The 14,389-nt window shown below is 41.9% G+C and overlaps 2 protein-coding genes across 9 annotated transcripts in view; one reads left to right on the top strand and one right to left on the bottom strand.

Moving 5' to 3' along the window:
• The window catches only part of PPFIBP1 (PPFIA binding protein 1), a 117,458-nt gene that overhangs the window by 89,211 nt on the left and 13,858 nt on the right, over positions 1–14,389 (bottom strand). The window lies entirely within an intron of this gene.
• Positions 10,462–12,559, top strand: CB4H12orf71 (chromosome B4 C12orf71 homolog). Its single transcript, XM_030322048.1, has 2 exons — positions 10,462–11,376; positions 12,056–12,559. The coding sequence occupies exons 1-2, from the start codon at positions 10,738–10,740 to the stop codon at positions 12,392–12,394; spliced, it is 978 nt and encodes a 325-aa protein (XP_030177908.1). The 5' UTR covers positions 10,462–10,737; the 3' UTR covers positions 12,395–12,559.

The following is a 14,389-nucleotide window of genomic DNA, read 5'->3' as shown; positions in this document are numbered from 1 at the left end:
AAAGAGTTCTTCCAAGCATTTCCACCCCAACTGGAGAACGTACTAGAAATGGAAAAGTCTCCAGTATGGTTCCCAAGTGAGACACTGAGAAAGGATGATAACTCTGGTGGTTCCTTATGACTGCCGCATCCTGAAGGGGCTCACAGAACAGGCACCAAGCTAGTGCACATAGATACTACCTGAGAACCACATAGATTTGCCTGTCTCTTGTGGAAGCTCCAGCGCAGGGGCAGGAGGTGGTCAGATAACCACACAAATACAAGTATAATTATTAAGTGCACATGGTTTTGATACACAAACGGTTAGACACGAGTCTATGTTTGAAACCTTAAAATAAAATAAAAACATTTTCTCCAGAGGGGGGCAGTACCAACGAAAGAGGAACAAGTTTCAGTTTTCTTTAATTCTGGAATGAAAATAAACCATTTGCCATACACATTCCACATATATAATCTCTAATAAATACCAAAACTCTGCAAGAAAAGCATCATTCTCTCTATTTTGTAGAGGAAGCAGAGCCAAGTTAAAAATGGACTTGGTATTGCTAGAAGTGGCCTGAAATTTGACAGGCACTCAATTGGTAGGCACACAACTGTTAAATTAAAAAACAAAAAAATTTTTTGAACAGTACAGCAAGTATTTTAACAGCTAGGAGAGGACTATAGTTTCCCCATATTTGGTGTTGCGTGAGGCATTGCCAATCTCGGCCTCAAGTAGGTATAAGCCTTGACATTAGGAAATAAGACAAGAAAAGCTATCTGCCTATAAGTTTGGCAACTGGATAATTTGCATTTAGTCCTCACTTAAGAGATAAAGAAGCAACCATCTCCATCATGCAACAGTCTGGCCATAGGCCCTTGGGGAAGTAAAGCCAGTCCAAAATAAGGTTAACATCAGCAATATCTACAGGAAGGGCCGTTATGAGGACTGAATGACACAGTCTATACACAGGCAGTTACAGTGCCTGACGTTTTTCAAAATACTTCAACACAGGCAGTTGTGATACAAAGGGGATTATTACTTTTTTTTTTTTTTTTTTTTTTTACCTATACTCTGGGGCAGTTAGCTCTCAAATGACTAATCAAAAGCTCACGTAAACAGAAAATCAAGTCAATTATCTGCTCCACCAGAGGGTCGTTGTTTAATATAATGGCTGCCACAAATGATTTTTCATAGATCAAACAGTATTCATCATGGGCTGTAAGTATTGTACAGATATATTCTGTTTACACTTAAGTGGGAATGAGAATCTATCCAACCCAGTTGTCTACACCTTTTTAAAATGGTGCCCTTCACTGAAGACTGTCACTAGTCCTGTTTCTAGATGTTTTGGAAGAAATACGGTCACCTGATCCTGACAAGAAAGCCAAATCCTGATGCTAGAATATTGTCCCTTCTGCCTCTAGTGAAACTTTTTGTTCAGAATGCTACCCAAATGCACAAAAAGCCACAGCATAGGGACCTTCTAGAGCAGCTCTGACCCAAAGAATTTTCTCTGAGATGACAGGAATGTTTAGTTTGTCCGGTGATAAGCTAGCCACTAGTTATGGGCAGTCACTAGGCACTTGAAATTTGGCTAGTATGACTGAAGAACCAAACTACTAATTCAATTTTAATTGCCACATGTGACTAGTAGCTACTCTTTCGGATGGCACAGTTCTGGAGCTTACAAAAGAAGGCTGTGTGATGTTTTTGTGCCTGTGTATTAAAAATGCTTTATATGGGGGTGACTGGGTGGCTCAGCTGGTTAAGCTCTGACTTCGCTCAGGTCAGGATCTCACAGTTTGGGAGTCTGAATCCCGCATCGGGCTCTGTGCTGACAGCTTGGAGCCTGGAGCCTGCTTGAGTTCTATGTCTCCCTCTCTCTGCCCCTCCCCCATTCTCTCGCTATCAAAAATAAACATTAAAAAATTTTTTAAATGCTTATATGTGGAAGACCTATAGTGCTCATCTACTGCCACTGTCCACTAGGCATATCAACCCACAATATATAATCAGCTGAGGCTAAGTTCCCAGCAGCCTAGCTTGAGAGGGCCTCTGGGCTCTGAAGGCAGATCTGGGTGGTCTGAACTGCACAAGAAGTTAAGATGGGGACAAAAATACACAACTCAGAAAACAGTCATGAAAATTCAGTGACCGAGCATGTGAAAGCACCCAGCAGAGTGTGCGGCATCTACAGAGGCTTGAGAACATTTAACTTGGCTTTACACGGAAACACCATTCTCCTTTAGTAAGGTGCATGAGCATTGGTAAGGTTTTGTCTGTTTGCGAATAAACATACAAGTAGAGCATAGGAAACTGTATGTACCTGTCCTCTCCCCATCCCCAAAAATAAACACTAAATACTTCAGCTAAGAATTTGGTTTGGAAGAAGGATGCCCCTGTCACAAGAATTCCTATAAAACAAGCTATGGGAATAAAGAGACTTCCTGTTTTCTTTTCTTTTTTTTTTTTAACGTTTTATTTATTTTTGAGACAGAGAGAGACAGAGCATGAACGGGGGAGGGGCAGAGAGAGAGGGAGACACAGAATCGGAAGCAGGCTCCAGGCTCTGAGCTGTCGGCACAGGGGCTCGAACTCACGGACCTCGAGATTGTGACCTGAGCTGAAGTCGGCCGCTTAACCGACTGAGCCACCCAGGCACCCCAAGACTTCCTGTTTTCTAAAGAACATCTCTTGTAATCTACTTACACTGGGTTTTTTCTTCCGCCTCCCAACTTGTGTGTGTGTGTGTGTGTGTGTGTGTGTGTGTGGTAAAATACACATAACATAAAATTTACCATCTCACCCATTTTTTAGTGTACACTTCTGTGGTATTAAGTAAATTCAAATTTACCTTGGTTTTTGTCTCCAAAAATTAAACATATTAAATATGTAAAAAGATGGTATTAAAACATGAATAAGGTAAATAAACATCAAATTCAAGAGAGTGATCAGGGGAGAAATGGGGTAGAAGGGAAAAGGGAGAACTAGAAAGGGGTTTAAGTTTTATCTAGAATGTTTTATTTCTCTTCAAAAAAAAACCCAAATATGGCAAAATGTTAAGACTTGACTGAACTGATAAGTATATAGGTGTTTCTTACATGATTTACTAAACTTTTACATATTCTTTCAAAACTTTTTATTTTGACCATATAATAGGCTTACAGAGACGTTGCAAACACAGTATCCATACATCACCCCAACCCACTCCCTCTAATATCAACATCTTGTGCAACCAGCACAATGATCAGACCAGGAGATTAACCTTGATATAATACAATACTATTTAACTAAACTAAAGAAGATATTGAAATCACTTTACTTTTTCCATTGATGTCCTTTTCCTATTCTACAATAGCATGTGCACTAGTAGTTATTTCTCCTTAGTGTTCTGTAGTCTTTGACAGTTTTTCAGTCTTTCCTGGTCTTTTATGGCCTTCACACTTGTCAGCTATTTTGATGAATGTCTCACAATTGGGGTTTGTCTGATACTGTCTCATTAGTAGGCTGAGACCATGCATTATGGGCAAGACTATCACAGAAGTGATGCGATGCTGTGTCCCTGTGTATTATATTAGTCTGTGATAACTTTTCATATTGTTAAAATATTTCATAATTTCAAAAGATAAAAAATATGCAGCTATATTAGTTTCTCCAGAGAAACAGGACCACTAATAAATATGTGTGTGTGTGTGTGTATGTGTGTACACAAACACATACACACACACAGGTTTATTATAAGGAACTGGCTCATGCATTTATGGAGACTGAGAAGTTCCAAGATGTGCCATCTGAAAGCCAGAGAGCCAGTGGTTTAGTTCCAGTCCAAGGTCAGAGGCCTGAGAACCAGGGAAGATGACAGTATAAGTTCCAGTCTGAGTCCAAAGGCAGGGGAAGACCAAAGTTCCAGTTCAAAGACAAGCAGAGAGAGCAAATTCTCCCTTACTTAGTTGTTTGTTCTCTTCAGGCCTTTAAAAGATTTGTTGGGGTGCCTGGGTGGTTCAGTCGGTTAAGTATTCTGACTCCTGATTTCAGCTCGGGTCATGATCTTATGGTATGTGGGTTCGAGCCCCACGTCAGGCTCTATGCTGACAGCACAGAGCCTGCTTGAGATTCTCTTTTTCTCTCTGCCCCTCGCCCTATGTGTGTGTGTATGTGTGCACTCTCTCTCAAAATAAATAAACTGTAAATAGATAGGTAGGCAGATAGGCAGATAGGTAGATAAACAAAAGACTGGTTGATGGCTACCCACACTGGAGAGGGTAATTTGCCAAATATTAATCTCCTCTAGAAATGCTGGGAAAATAAGTGAAGTTATGCACCATAAGATGGCCTACGGGACTAATATAAACTCTAGTTTCTAGCTTAGAGACCCCTCTTCCAGGTTCTTCTTCCCACCCTGCTTGCTGTGTACACAAAATTACTACTAATGCAGAATGCAGAAGTAACAGACTATAAATTGTCCCCCATACTTGTGCTCAGGGCTCAGATCTTTGGAGAAACGGTCTCCTCTGAGCCCGCTGGTGTTAAATAAATCTCCGATCCACCAAGATCTCTGAGTGCCGCTTGGTTTTTCTGCCAGTGTTCCAGCCTGGTTCCTGTGTTCCTTCACAAACACACCCAGAAAAATACTTAATCAAATATCAGCACACCTACTGTGGTTCAGTCAAGACAACACACAAAATTAACCCTAATAGTAGCTTAACTTCTAAATTAGAAACTTCCTACTGTGTATATCTAGGTTCCAAATCCTATCAAGCCAAATGGATTTTAGGAAGTGCTCCAATTTTTAAAGTTACCATTATCACTGGCTTCAGGCCTAAAGCATTGTAAATTCATGACATACTATCATTTTTAAAAATCTGAGGGGGTTTTATCATGGATAATTTTACTTAGGAGAAAAGGCAACGATTAGCCAGCTTACACTACCTAGATTAACTGTGACCCAACAGAAGCAAGACCAGCAAGTCAAATTTAGGCCTTAAAGAAATTAACACAAGTTAATGAGAACCAATAATCTCCTGATCTCTTAATAGAGGTGAAAGCTAGGTTATCATTTAGAATTGACTACACTGCCCATCATAACATCCTAAACATGTTATGATATGCCATTGCTTCTTCTATGTATCATGCTTTAAAAAATATATCTGGAAGAATTATATATATCAAGCTATTAACAGTGACTGCCCTTTTTACTGGCGCAAGAGAGAAGGTGAGTTTCAGAGACTTTCACTGAGTTGTATATTAAAATGAAATACATATATATATATATATATATATATATATATATATATATACACACATGGTTGACCCTTGAACAACATGGGTTTGAACCTCACAGGTCTACTTACACATGGTTTTGTTTTTTTTTTTTCAATACAATACAATATCTATTATGGCTATTAGTATTTGAGCTTTGAGGAATCAAAAGTTATACTGAGGGGTACCTGGGTGGCTCAGTCGGTTAAGCGTCCAACTTCGGCTCAGGTTATGATCTCGCAGTTTGTGAGTTCGAGCCCCGCGTCGGGCTCTGTGCTGACAGCTCAGAGCCTGGAACCCGCTTCAGATTCTGTGTCTCCTCCTCTCTTTGCCCTTCCCATGCTCATGCTCTGTCTCTCAATAATAAATAAACATTAAAAAAATTGTTTTTTAAAGTTATACTGAGATTTCCAACTGTGTTCAGGGAACGGGGGGGGGGGGTGTTGGCAACCTAACTCCTGTATTGTTCAAGTGTCAACGGTACATATGTACATACGTACGTGTGTGTGTGTGTGTGTGTGTGTGTGTATCAAGAGAGAAAAATGGTACAAATAAATTTTCAAGTTTTCTCTGAGGCTTCCCGCATTTGAAACTCTTTTACCTTCAGGATCACTCTAAATTTTGGTGGTTTAGGCAGGGAAATACTTTTTTCCACCTAAATGTTTATATATATTTCAAAGTGTTCCATTTCCATGGGTAACGGGTACCATGTTCAGCTATTCCCTTACCTTCACTCCAACTTCACGTAAAGAAAGCTCCTCACAAATTCTTTCCTAGGTTCCCAGTGCTCCGAGAGGTAATCACAAGTTTTTATAAAAAGCTAGAGCACAGGGATCCAGGTCTCATTATGCCAAAGAGGAAGTGAATACTTAATTTAAATCTTCGAGTCCACCCCAAATGTGGATGCCATTGTTTGGGGCCAGTCCCACGTACCACACACACCTCTTGCATATCTTTTAGAACACACTGCCCCACTCAGAATAGTTTCTTTCAAAGAAACAGGACATGGGTTTGCTTTGGGGCTGGATCAACTCTCCTAAGAATCTTCCAGGGAGGAGAGAGGCGGTCATCCCCCTGAGAGACAAGAGTATGTAGAGGGTAAGAGTATTGGCTTTAGAGCCAGACTGTGTACGTTTAAATTAGGGTTCTAGGGTTTACGATCTTGGAACGTGTAGCAAGTTATGTAATTGCTGATGCCTTGGTTCCTTCATCTGTAAAATGGAGCAAATAATGGCACTTAACTGATTGGGTTGCTGTGAGAGTTAAATACTTGTAAAGTGCTTAGAACAGGACCTACCATGTAGTAGAAACTCATTAAATGCTAGAGAGTCTGCAGGTTCTGATTCCACCCCACTCCCCAGGGTTTAATCTAGGTCCTCAACCACTCATCAGATTGCGGCCATTTGCCAGCTGTTGGGTAAGAATATACAGTTTCTCCCCAACTCCGACTCCTGAAACAGAGTTGCCTAAAACAATCCTTTTTAATAGAACCTAAAATTTAAGCCAGTACAACAGTGAAAAACTTGAGTCACAGCAAGCTTTAAATGTAATCTTGTTAAATGGAAACAAAGACAGAAAAATATTTGGAAAAGATCCTAAGCAACTGATAGATTCCAATGAGTTGAGGTTCTTTTAAGTCGACCTGTGTTTCTTGGCTTTTTTCCTGTGCATGCACCATGACTCTTTTTTGACAAGTATAAAAACCTTATGGTTTCTTAAAATGCTATTTAAAACTTGAAATTTTTAAAAAAATGGACCAAAAGCGAACCTAATCAGTGTTAATTTAAGAATATACTTGTTCAGGGAGCCTGGGTGGCTCAGTCCGTTGAGTGTCTGACTTTGGCTCAGGTCATGATCTCACAGTTCAAGGGTTTGAACCCTGCACTGGGCTTTGTACTGACAGCTCGGAGCCTGGAGCCTGCTCGGATTCTGTGTGTCTCCCTCTCTCCTTGCCCTTTCCCCCACTCGCGCGCTGTTTCTCTCTCCCTCTCTCTCAAAAATAAACAAACATTAAAAAAATTAAAAAAAAAAAAAAGAACATACTTGTTCAGTGGTGCTTGGGTGGCTCAGTCAGTTAAGTGTCCGACTTCGGCTCACATCATGATCTCACAGCTCATGGGTTTGAGCCCTGCATCAGGCTCAACTCAGAGCCTGGTGCCTGCTTCACATTCTGTGTCTCCCTCTTTCTCTGCCCCTCCCACACTTGTGCTCTCTTTCAACAATAAACAAACTTGAAAAAAAAAAAAGAGTATACTTGTTCAAAGTACACATGTGCTTTACCTCTAGGAAACTCTGAGTAGGTACCCTATTCCCTTCCTGAAAATCACTGAACAGACCTGAAAGCAGTATCGTATGGCCTCCTAGTTTAGATCAGACTGGGGTTGCTATAACTCATTTGCCAAGATGATTTTGCTCATAGAAAATTTTTTTTGGTTTAGTCCATGCAACCAAGAGCCTTTAATCCTACATGATGCACGTCTGTCCTCCAAATTGCACATTTGGTAACAATGAAAGATTTACTGCTTCTAACTATGAATTACCCACTGAGAACACTATAGCAGTGAGGGCAAAGTGACCAGACTCGATCACTGTGGAGCTATGATCTGATCAATTCTCAAACAACTTCATGACGCCACTGGAAAGGGAAGAGTTCACAATAGTGGTTAAGGGAAGAGCAGCCTGGGAGATGAGAGGGCTTGGTCAACAGAAAGGATGCTGCTTCCAATTCCAGAAGGACCAGGATACCCATGTTACTGGAGGCAGTTAACAGAACTGGACAAAGATCCAGCTAACAGACTGGCATTAAAAAATATAGACTTGGGGCGCCTGGGTGGCGCAGTCGGTTAAGCGTCCGACTTCAGCCAGGTCACGATCTCGCGCTCCGTGAGTTCGAGCCCCGCGTCAGGCTCCGGGCTGATGGCTCAGAGCCTGGAGCCTGTTTCCGATTCTGTGTCTCCCTCTCACTCTGCCCCTCCCCCGTTCATGCTCTGTCTCTCTCTGTCCCAAAAATAAATAAACATTGAAAAAAAAAAAATTAAAAAAAAAAAATATAGACTTAATCTTACAATAAGGCAAACACCTAGCTGGGAAACTCAAAGAAGAAAATGGAGGTCCTCAGCATTGCATTCCTACAAATTTCTCTATATGTACTTTCATTTTCCTCCTTGTAATCTCATGGGATAACAATGAGGGTGTAACAACCTACCCCTGTGCCCAAGCCATGAATCCCATCTTTACTCTCTCCAAAAGTAGCAGCCAATCTCTTTTATTTTAAAAGTCTCCCCCTGTATTTATTCCTTATCCCTTTTTTATTTGGGAAGTGGGGGCAGAAACTAACCTGACTCTGCTTCCTCCTTTCTACTTTCTCAGACTTAAAAAAAATTTTTTTTTAATGTTTATTTTTGAGAGAGAGAGAGAAAAAGAGATCGCATGAGCAGGGGAGGGGCAGAGAGAGAGAGAGACACAGAATCTGAAGCAGGGTCCAGGCCCTGAGCTGTCAGCACAGAGCCCGAAGCAGGGCTCAAACTCACAAACCCTGAGATGCTTAACTGACTGACCCAGGTGCCCCTCAGACATTTCTAAAATATAGTCTGTACTCACTGTTCTCACTTCCTTTCTGCTCATTCATTCAACCCAGTACAAACCTACTGATCCCATTCTCATGAAAGCCAACCAATAACATCTACCCTGCCAAGTCCACTGGAAGTTTTGTTTTAATCATGCCAAGTATTTCAATATATTTTGAATTACCTGGAAGAATGCCTGATAATTGAATACCACCATCCTAAGTACAGCCTTACAGGAAAAAAAAAAAAATCCCAGTTCCCTAACAGGGGTGGAAGGCCTTCCATGATCTCACTGACTCCCCTTTACCTCATCATACTTGATCTCCCCACACAGTCGGCGGTTTGTCAGCCAGGTGTCATTGCTCAAGCTGTCCCCTCTCTCTGGAAGGCCCTCTCGCTGGACCCCTACCCCTTTTAACCCCACTAACTTCTACTCCCCCATAAATGCTCAGATCAGAAGTAATCTCCTCCTGGAGTCCTTTCCTGATACCCCTACCCAATCTCACCCTGGCTGCATGAGGCACCTCCTTTTATTCTCCCACATTATTTTTAAGTCCTGTTGCTACACTTACCATTCTGTCCTATAACAGGTGGTTTATGTCCATCTCACCAAATAGGCTCTTAACTCCCTTATGACAGGAACCATCTTACACACACACATGGCAAGAAGGAAGGAACCGCCATCACTTTTGTCCTTCTGCCCTCAGGAGGGATCCTCTTCAGCTTAGGATGGTATGAGCACAGAATAGTTTGGAAGCAAAGACAGCCCTTGTGGATTTCTATCCCTTTTTTTTTTCTCTTTCCACATTTCTGACTATAACTTAGGTTCTTGTGTTGCCATAGTAACCAACAGTCTCAGAACACAGACTTTTGGCAGTTGGACCTGTAGCCTCTGACAGTTGGGATCTGAGGATTTTTAACATCCCCAGTTTATGGCTCAGGAATTGGCAGCGCCTTTTCCATGTGGGCAGCCACCAGAGGAGGGCATGACAGAGCGTGTGTACGTGTGTGTGTGTGTGTATGTGCACGTGTGTGCGACCACGTAATTCTTCCACCCCCACTTACCTACCAGGGGCATCACAAAAAAAACTGGGCTAAAAAGTGCCAACAGATGGTGGGAGGATGGGCATCTCAATGGCTATAACCTTTCTGGAAAGCAATTTGATATCAACTATTAGGAAGCTTTAATATGTGTGTGATCTTTGGTCCAATAAATCCACACAGATATATAGACAGAGAGACACAAAGATTTATTGACAAAAGGGTTTACTGAAGATCTATTTATTAAAACAACAATCACCTAATGATCAATAAGAAAGTGGTTAAAAATGACAGAATAGCCATATATATGTTTACTCTAGGGTATGCTATAAAACATAATCTCACTTTCAACAGCTGATGTGGCATCCATTTAGATATGTGTATGTGTGTATGCATATGTACAAATACACATGTACACATACATGTACAGATAAAGAAAAGGAAGTCCACCAAAATGTTTTCAGTGATGGTTATCAATATCTCTAGACAGTAGGATCATAAGCATATTTAATTTCACCTTTATGCTTTTCTGTGTTTTTCAAATTTTATACAATGATCATTTTTTCTTTTATAATTCAAGTTCTTTCAATTGTAGCAAGACAGAAGATGAGCGGTATCAGGTGGAAAGGCTTAGTAAAAAGTGTTGTTATACAAAGAAAGAAATTTTTTAAGAGACGGGGCGGCCTTTTTTGCCCTTCATTAAAGAAGACAAAAAAAAAGGATGAACTTCTACCAGAATGGGATAGTCACAAGTAGAAAAAGGAATGAATAATGCTATTGCTCAACCATCAGAACTTCCCTCTTCTTCTCCCCTAATCCCACCTATTTTTTTTTTCCTTTCTTTAGAAGATTCCTGAGGTGACACCTGAGATTTGAGCCCTTGAACTCCATGGCACACTCATCCTCTAGCAATGATGGAACTGACTCTACAGACTGCAGCTCTGAATCAAACCTGAGCCTCTCTGTGGGCTATTTCCCCTGTGAAGACACCTCCTACGAGAAAACCATCTCCCGTGAAGACGTGTCTTCCAAGGGTCCTTCAATCTTTGTCCCTCCTATCCAAGGGACATGGAGAACTGAAAGTACAGGCAGACTCCTGAGGAGACAAGGCCAAATTCAGGACGACCCAAAGCAGTTTTGCAAACTAAGCATCACCCTGGCCTGGGACATTGATGTGGGTTCTAACAATTCAGATTCCATAGTTAATTGGGACATAAATGGAGTCAATTGGTGGGTAGACAAGTACCCTGAAGAGAACACACAACTGACTCTCAGCAAACTGGACGGTCTTGTGCAAAAACTTGAGAAACTTCTGGAAAACCAGAAAGATGATGATGATGGCTCTGCATTCCCTGAATCTGCTCAGGAGGAAGATTTCCAATTGTTCAGCAGCTCCCCTCCAGATAGAGCTCAGGTCAGTCGTCAAGAACATGATACTTGCCAAGACTTGCCCAACCCCTGCCAACACAGAGGTACCATGCAGTTTCCACAGATTCCTCTAAGACTTCAGGAACGCGAACTTACTGAGGTGAGCACAGAGATGCCCCATAGGCAAGAAGGGAACAGACCTGGTTGGGGTTGGGGGTACCAGTTTGGAACACATGGAGTATTACTACTACCTGCTTTGAAGCAGGGCCACACCCCCTTGGTGTCTGACAGGCCAGGAGAGGGAGGGAGAAGGCTAACAGCAAGGAAAGGGGTCAGGGTGGAGCTGAAGGGGAAATACCGAGGAGTACTGAAGGACAAAAGAGGGTAGGAAAGTTAAAAAAAAAAAAAAAAAAAAAAAAAACTAACAAAGATGACCACCCAAAATATATGTGTGTGTTTAATTATTAATGAGGATTTAAACTTTGCATTTACATGGGGGGGCCTGGGTGGCTCAGTCAGTTAAGCATCTGACTTTGGTTCAGGTCATGATCTCATAATTCCTGGGTTCAAGCCCTGAGTTGGGCTCCTGCTGACAGCTCAGAGCCTGCTAAGCCTCAGAGGCTGCTTCAGATTCTGTGTTTCCCTCTCTCTCTGCCCCTCCCCTGTGAGGGCTGTCTCTCAAAAATGAATAAATGTTAAAAACAAAAACAAAAAACAAAAAACTTTGCCTTTACAGTTGGATTATTTTTGATAGAAGGATTTCAATTCCATGAATGGGTACATATCGGCCCCACTGTTGTCCAGATTATATGTCTTTAACTCATTCATTGTCTTGGCAGATGACAAACCAGGCAACTCACAGCCAAAGGACAAGCACTCTAGACACCTCCTCAGTCTCATCGGGTCAGCCAGAGAAGCCAGAGAAGGAGGGTGCTCATGCCAGCACACAGGCCATCTCCTGTGTGAACCTGAGGTGGGTCTTCCACTGGCTGAGGGAGCAAATCCTCTCCTCACTTCTCGGGAGACAACAGCCGGAGGAGGCCACTGAGCGCCCCAATCAGCGGGCACGAAAGAAAAGACTCTCTCACAGAGGCAAGAGAATCCAACCCCAAGATTCCCTCGAATTAGGACACCCTCTATCGCCGGATAACCTCTATTCTACAATCCCCACGAGTTAATTGTTTTCCAATAAACACAACACATGTTCTTATTAGTCATGTCTTCCTCTTCCAGCTCACCATGTTGACTCAGGCTGAACATATAGATGTTGTCTAGAAGACTGAGATATATTCTCTGTGAATTTTAAGTAGTATTACCCTTCCTAACTTGAAGGCATTCTTTTTCTCTCCTCTGCCCCCCATCCTTACTCTATTTTTACCCTCTTTTATTTTTATATATTTTAACCTATTTTAATATTAAGCCAAATGCCCATTTTCAGGAAGCAACACTATAACCCATCAGATTCCCAAGATGGTAGTGTGGTTTGGGTTGAACTTCAAGGGCTTGAGCAAATGGCAGAGGATACTGAGTCACTCAGGAAACAGATTTCAATTGGCAGTGTTTCAGGATTTCTGATGGCAGGTGTGATGTCCCCCGGGGACCTGACTGGTTCTAGACTGTACTGTGTTGGCTAGAGTAAGTGGCCCACTCAGGAGGAATCCGAGAATTGGGAGTGCTACTTAGCCAGTCTAGGTCTACCCTGCTTCACTCATAAGATGAGAAAGATAGTAATATGTACCTCACAGGGTTGTTGTGAGAACTGAGGAGATAAGGCAAGCACTTAATACATAATTTTGCTGTAGCTGCTGATATTCATTCTCCAGAGGATCTCCCCAGAAACCTCAATCCAAGGGACATCCAAGAATGAGAGCTTAAGAGTAATTCTCATTGAAATATTTCCCACACAGAAGCAATACTTCCCAAAAGGTATGGGTTTTAGCAGATCTTGATTCAACCAAGTCCTCTCCCAGCCCATTCCCCACCATACCTTCTGCAATGGCTTTGCAATTGTCATTCAACTTTCCTCTGAATTTCAACTTCTTTAAGGAAAGTTGTGCTCACCTCTCACTCTTTTGTCCTGACCTCTCCCTGTTACTGTTATCAATTTGCTTCCCCAGGACCACTACCTCCTCCTTATTCACTCACAGATTTACCCAAGAATCCTCAAATTCCTCCCTTCCAGCACGTAGAAGGTCCAAGTACTTTACTAACTTATAAAAACAATCCTTGGGCTCAGTGAGCTTATTATTTAAGAGATAAAGCCTTGCAAACATGACTATAAAAAGATTACGGGTGATAAGTTTTGTCTGTATGAAGTACCCATTGAATATTAAAAAATAATTAAATGTGAAGCGGTGGATTTTAAACGGTTTCATATATAAGGTTGCTTCAGTTACAAATGTTGTTAGTTTAAGGTGGCGGACATTTTTTTTTTTAATGTTTATTTATTTGTTTTGAGAGATAGAGAGCAAGCAGGGAAGGGGCAGAGAGAGAGAGGGAGAGAAAGAATCCCAAGCAGGCTCCAAGCTGTCAGCACAGAGCCCGACGCAGGGCTTGAACCCACGAACTGTGAGATCATGACCTGAGCCGAAACCAAGAGTCGGACAGTTAATAAATAAGGTGGAGGACTTTACACTGCTGGATAAACTGGTGTGGCATTAAAGTGTGCAGTTGAGGCTGGTCATGAGTGAGAGACACTGGGGATGATATTGCCTAAGGAATGACAGCACAATGGCAGGGAAGAAATCAAACAAGAGCAATATATGCTCAGCAATATATGTTCACAGTCACATCCTGAGTTTCTTCACAGGCAGACTCCTCACTTTATCCACTTCTCTGAGAACATCTTCCCATCTGAGTAGCTCACTCAAACACGCTGCTCCACCTCCACTCGCTCTTTCACTTCACCATGACTTTGGGTACTGTTACCGCACCCGTTCATGATTTTCATTCTCTTCCTTCCAGATCCCCCTGTGTACCTCCTTCCCAAACTGCAGCATACACACCACATCTAGTAGCATTCACAATGTGTTGCCCTTTCCAGATCTTCTTTTAATCTATTCTCACCACATTCCCCAAAGGAACACCTATACTTTTCATCGGGGCCAACACACAAAACCCTGGGGTTACCTTCGTCATTCCCTGGAGAATGTCCCCCATTGCCTTTTCAAGTT

This window comes from Lynx canadensis, chromosome B4 (genome assembly GCF_007474595.2).
Source record: "Lynx canadensis isolate LIC74 chromosome B4, mLynCan4.pri.v2, whole genome shotgun sequence".
Lineage (NCBI taxonomy): Eukaryota > Metazoa > Chordata > Mammalia > Carnivora > Felidae > Lynx > Lynx canadensis.
This window is presented reverse-complemented; position numbering and strand designations above follow the sequence as displayed.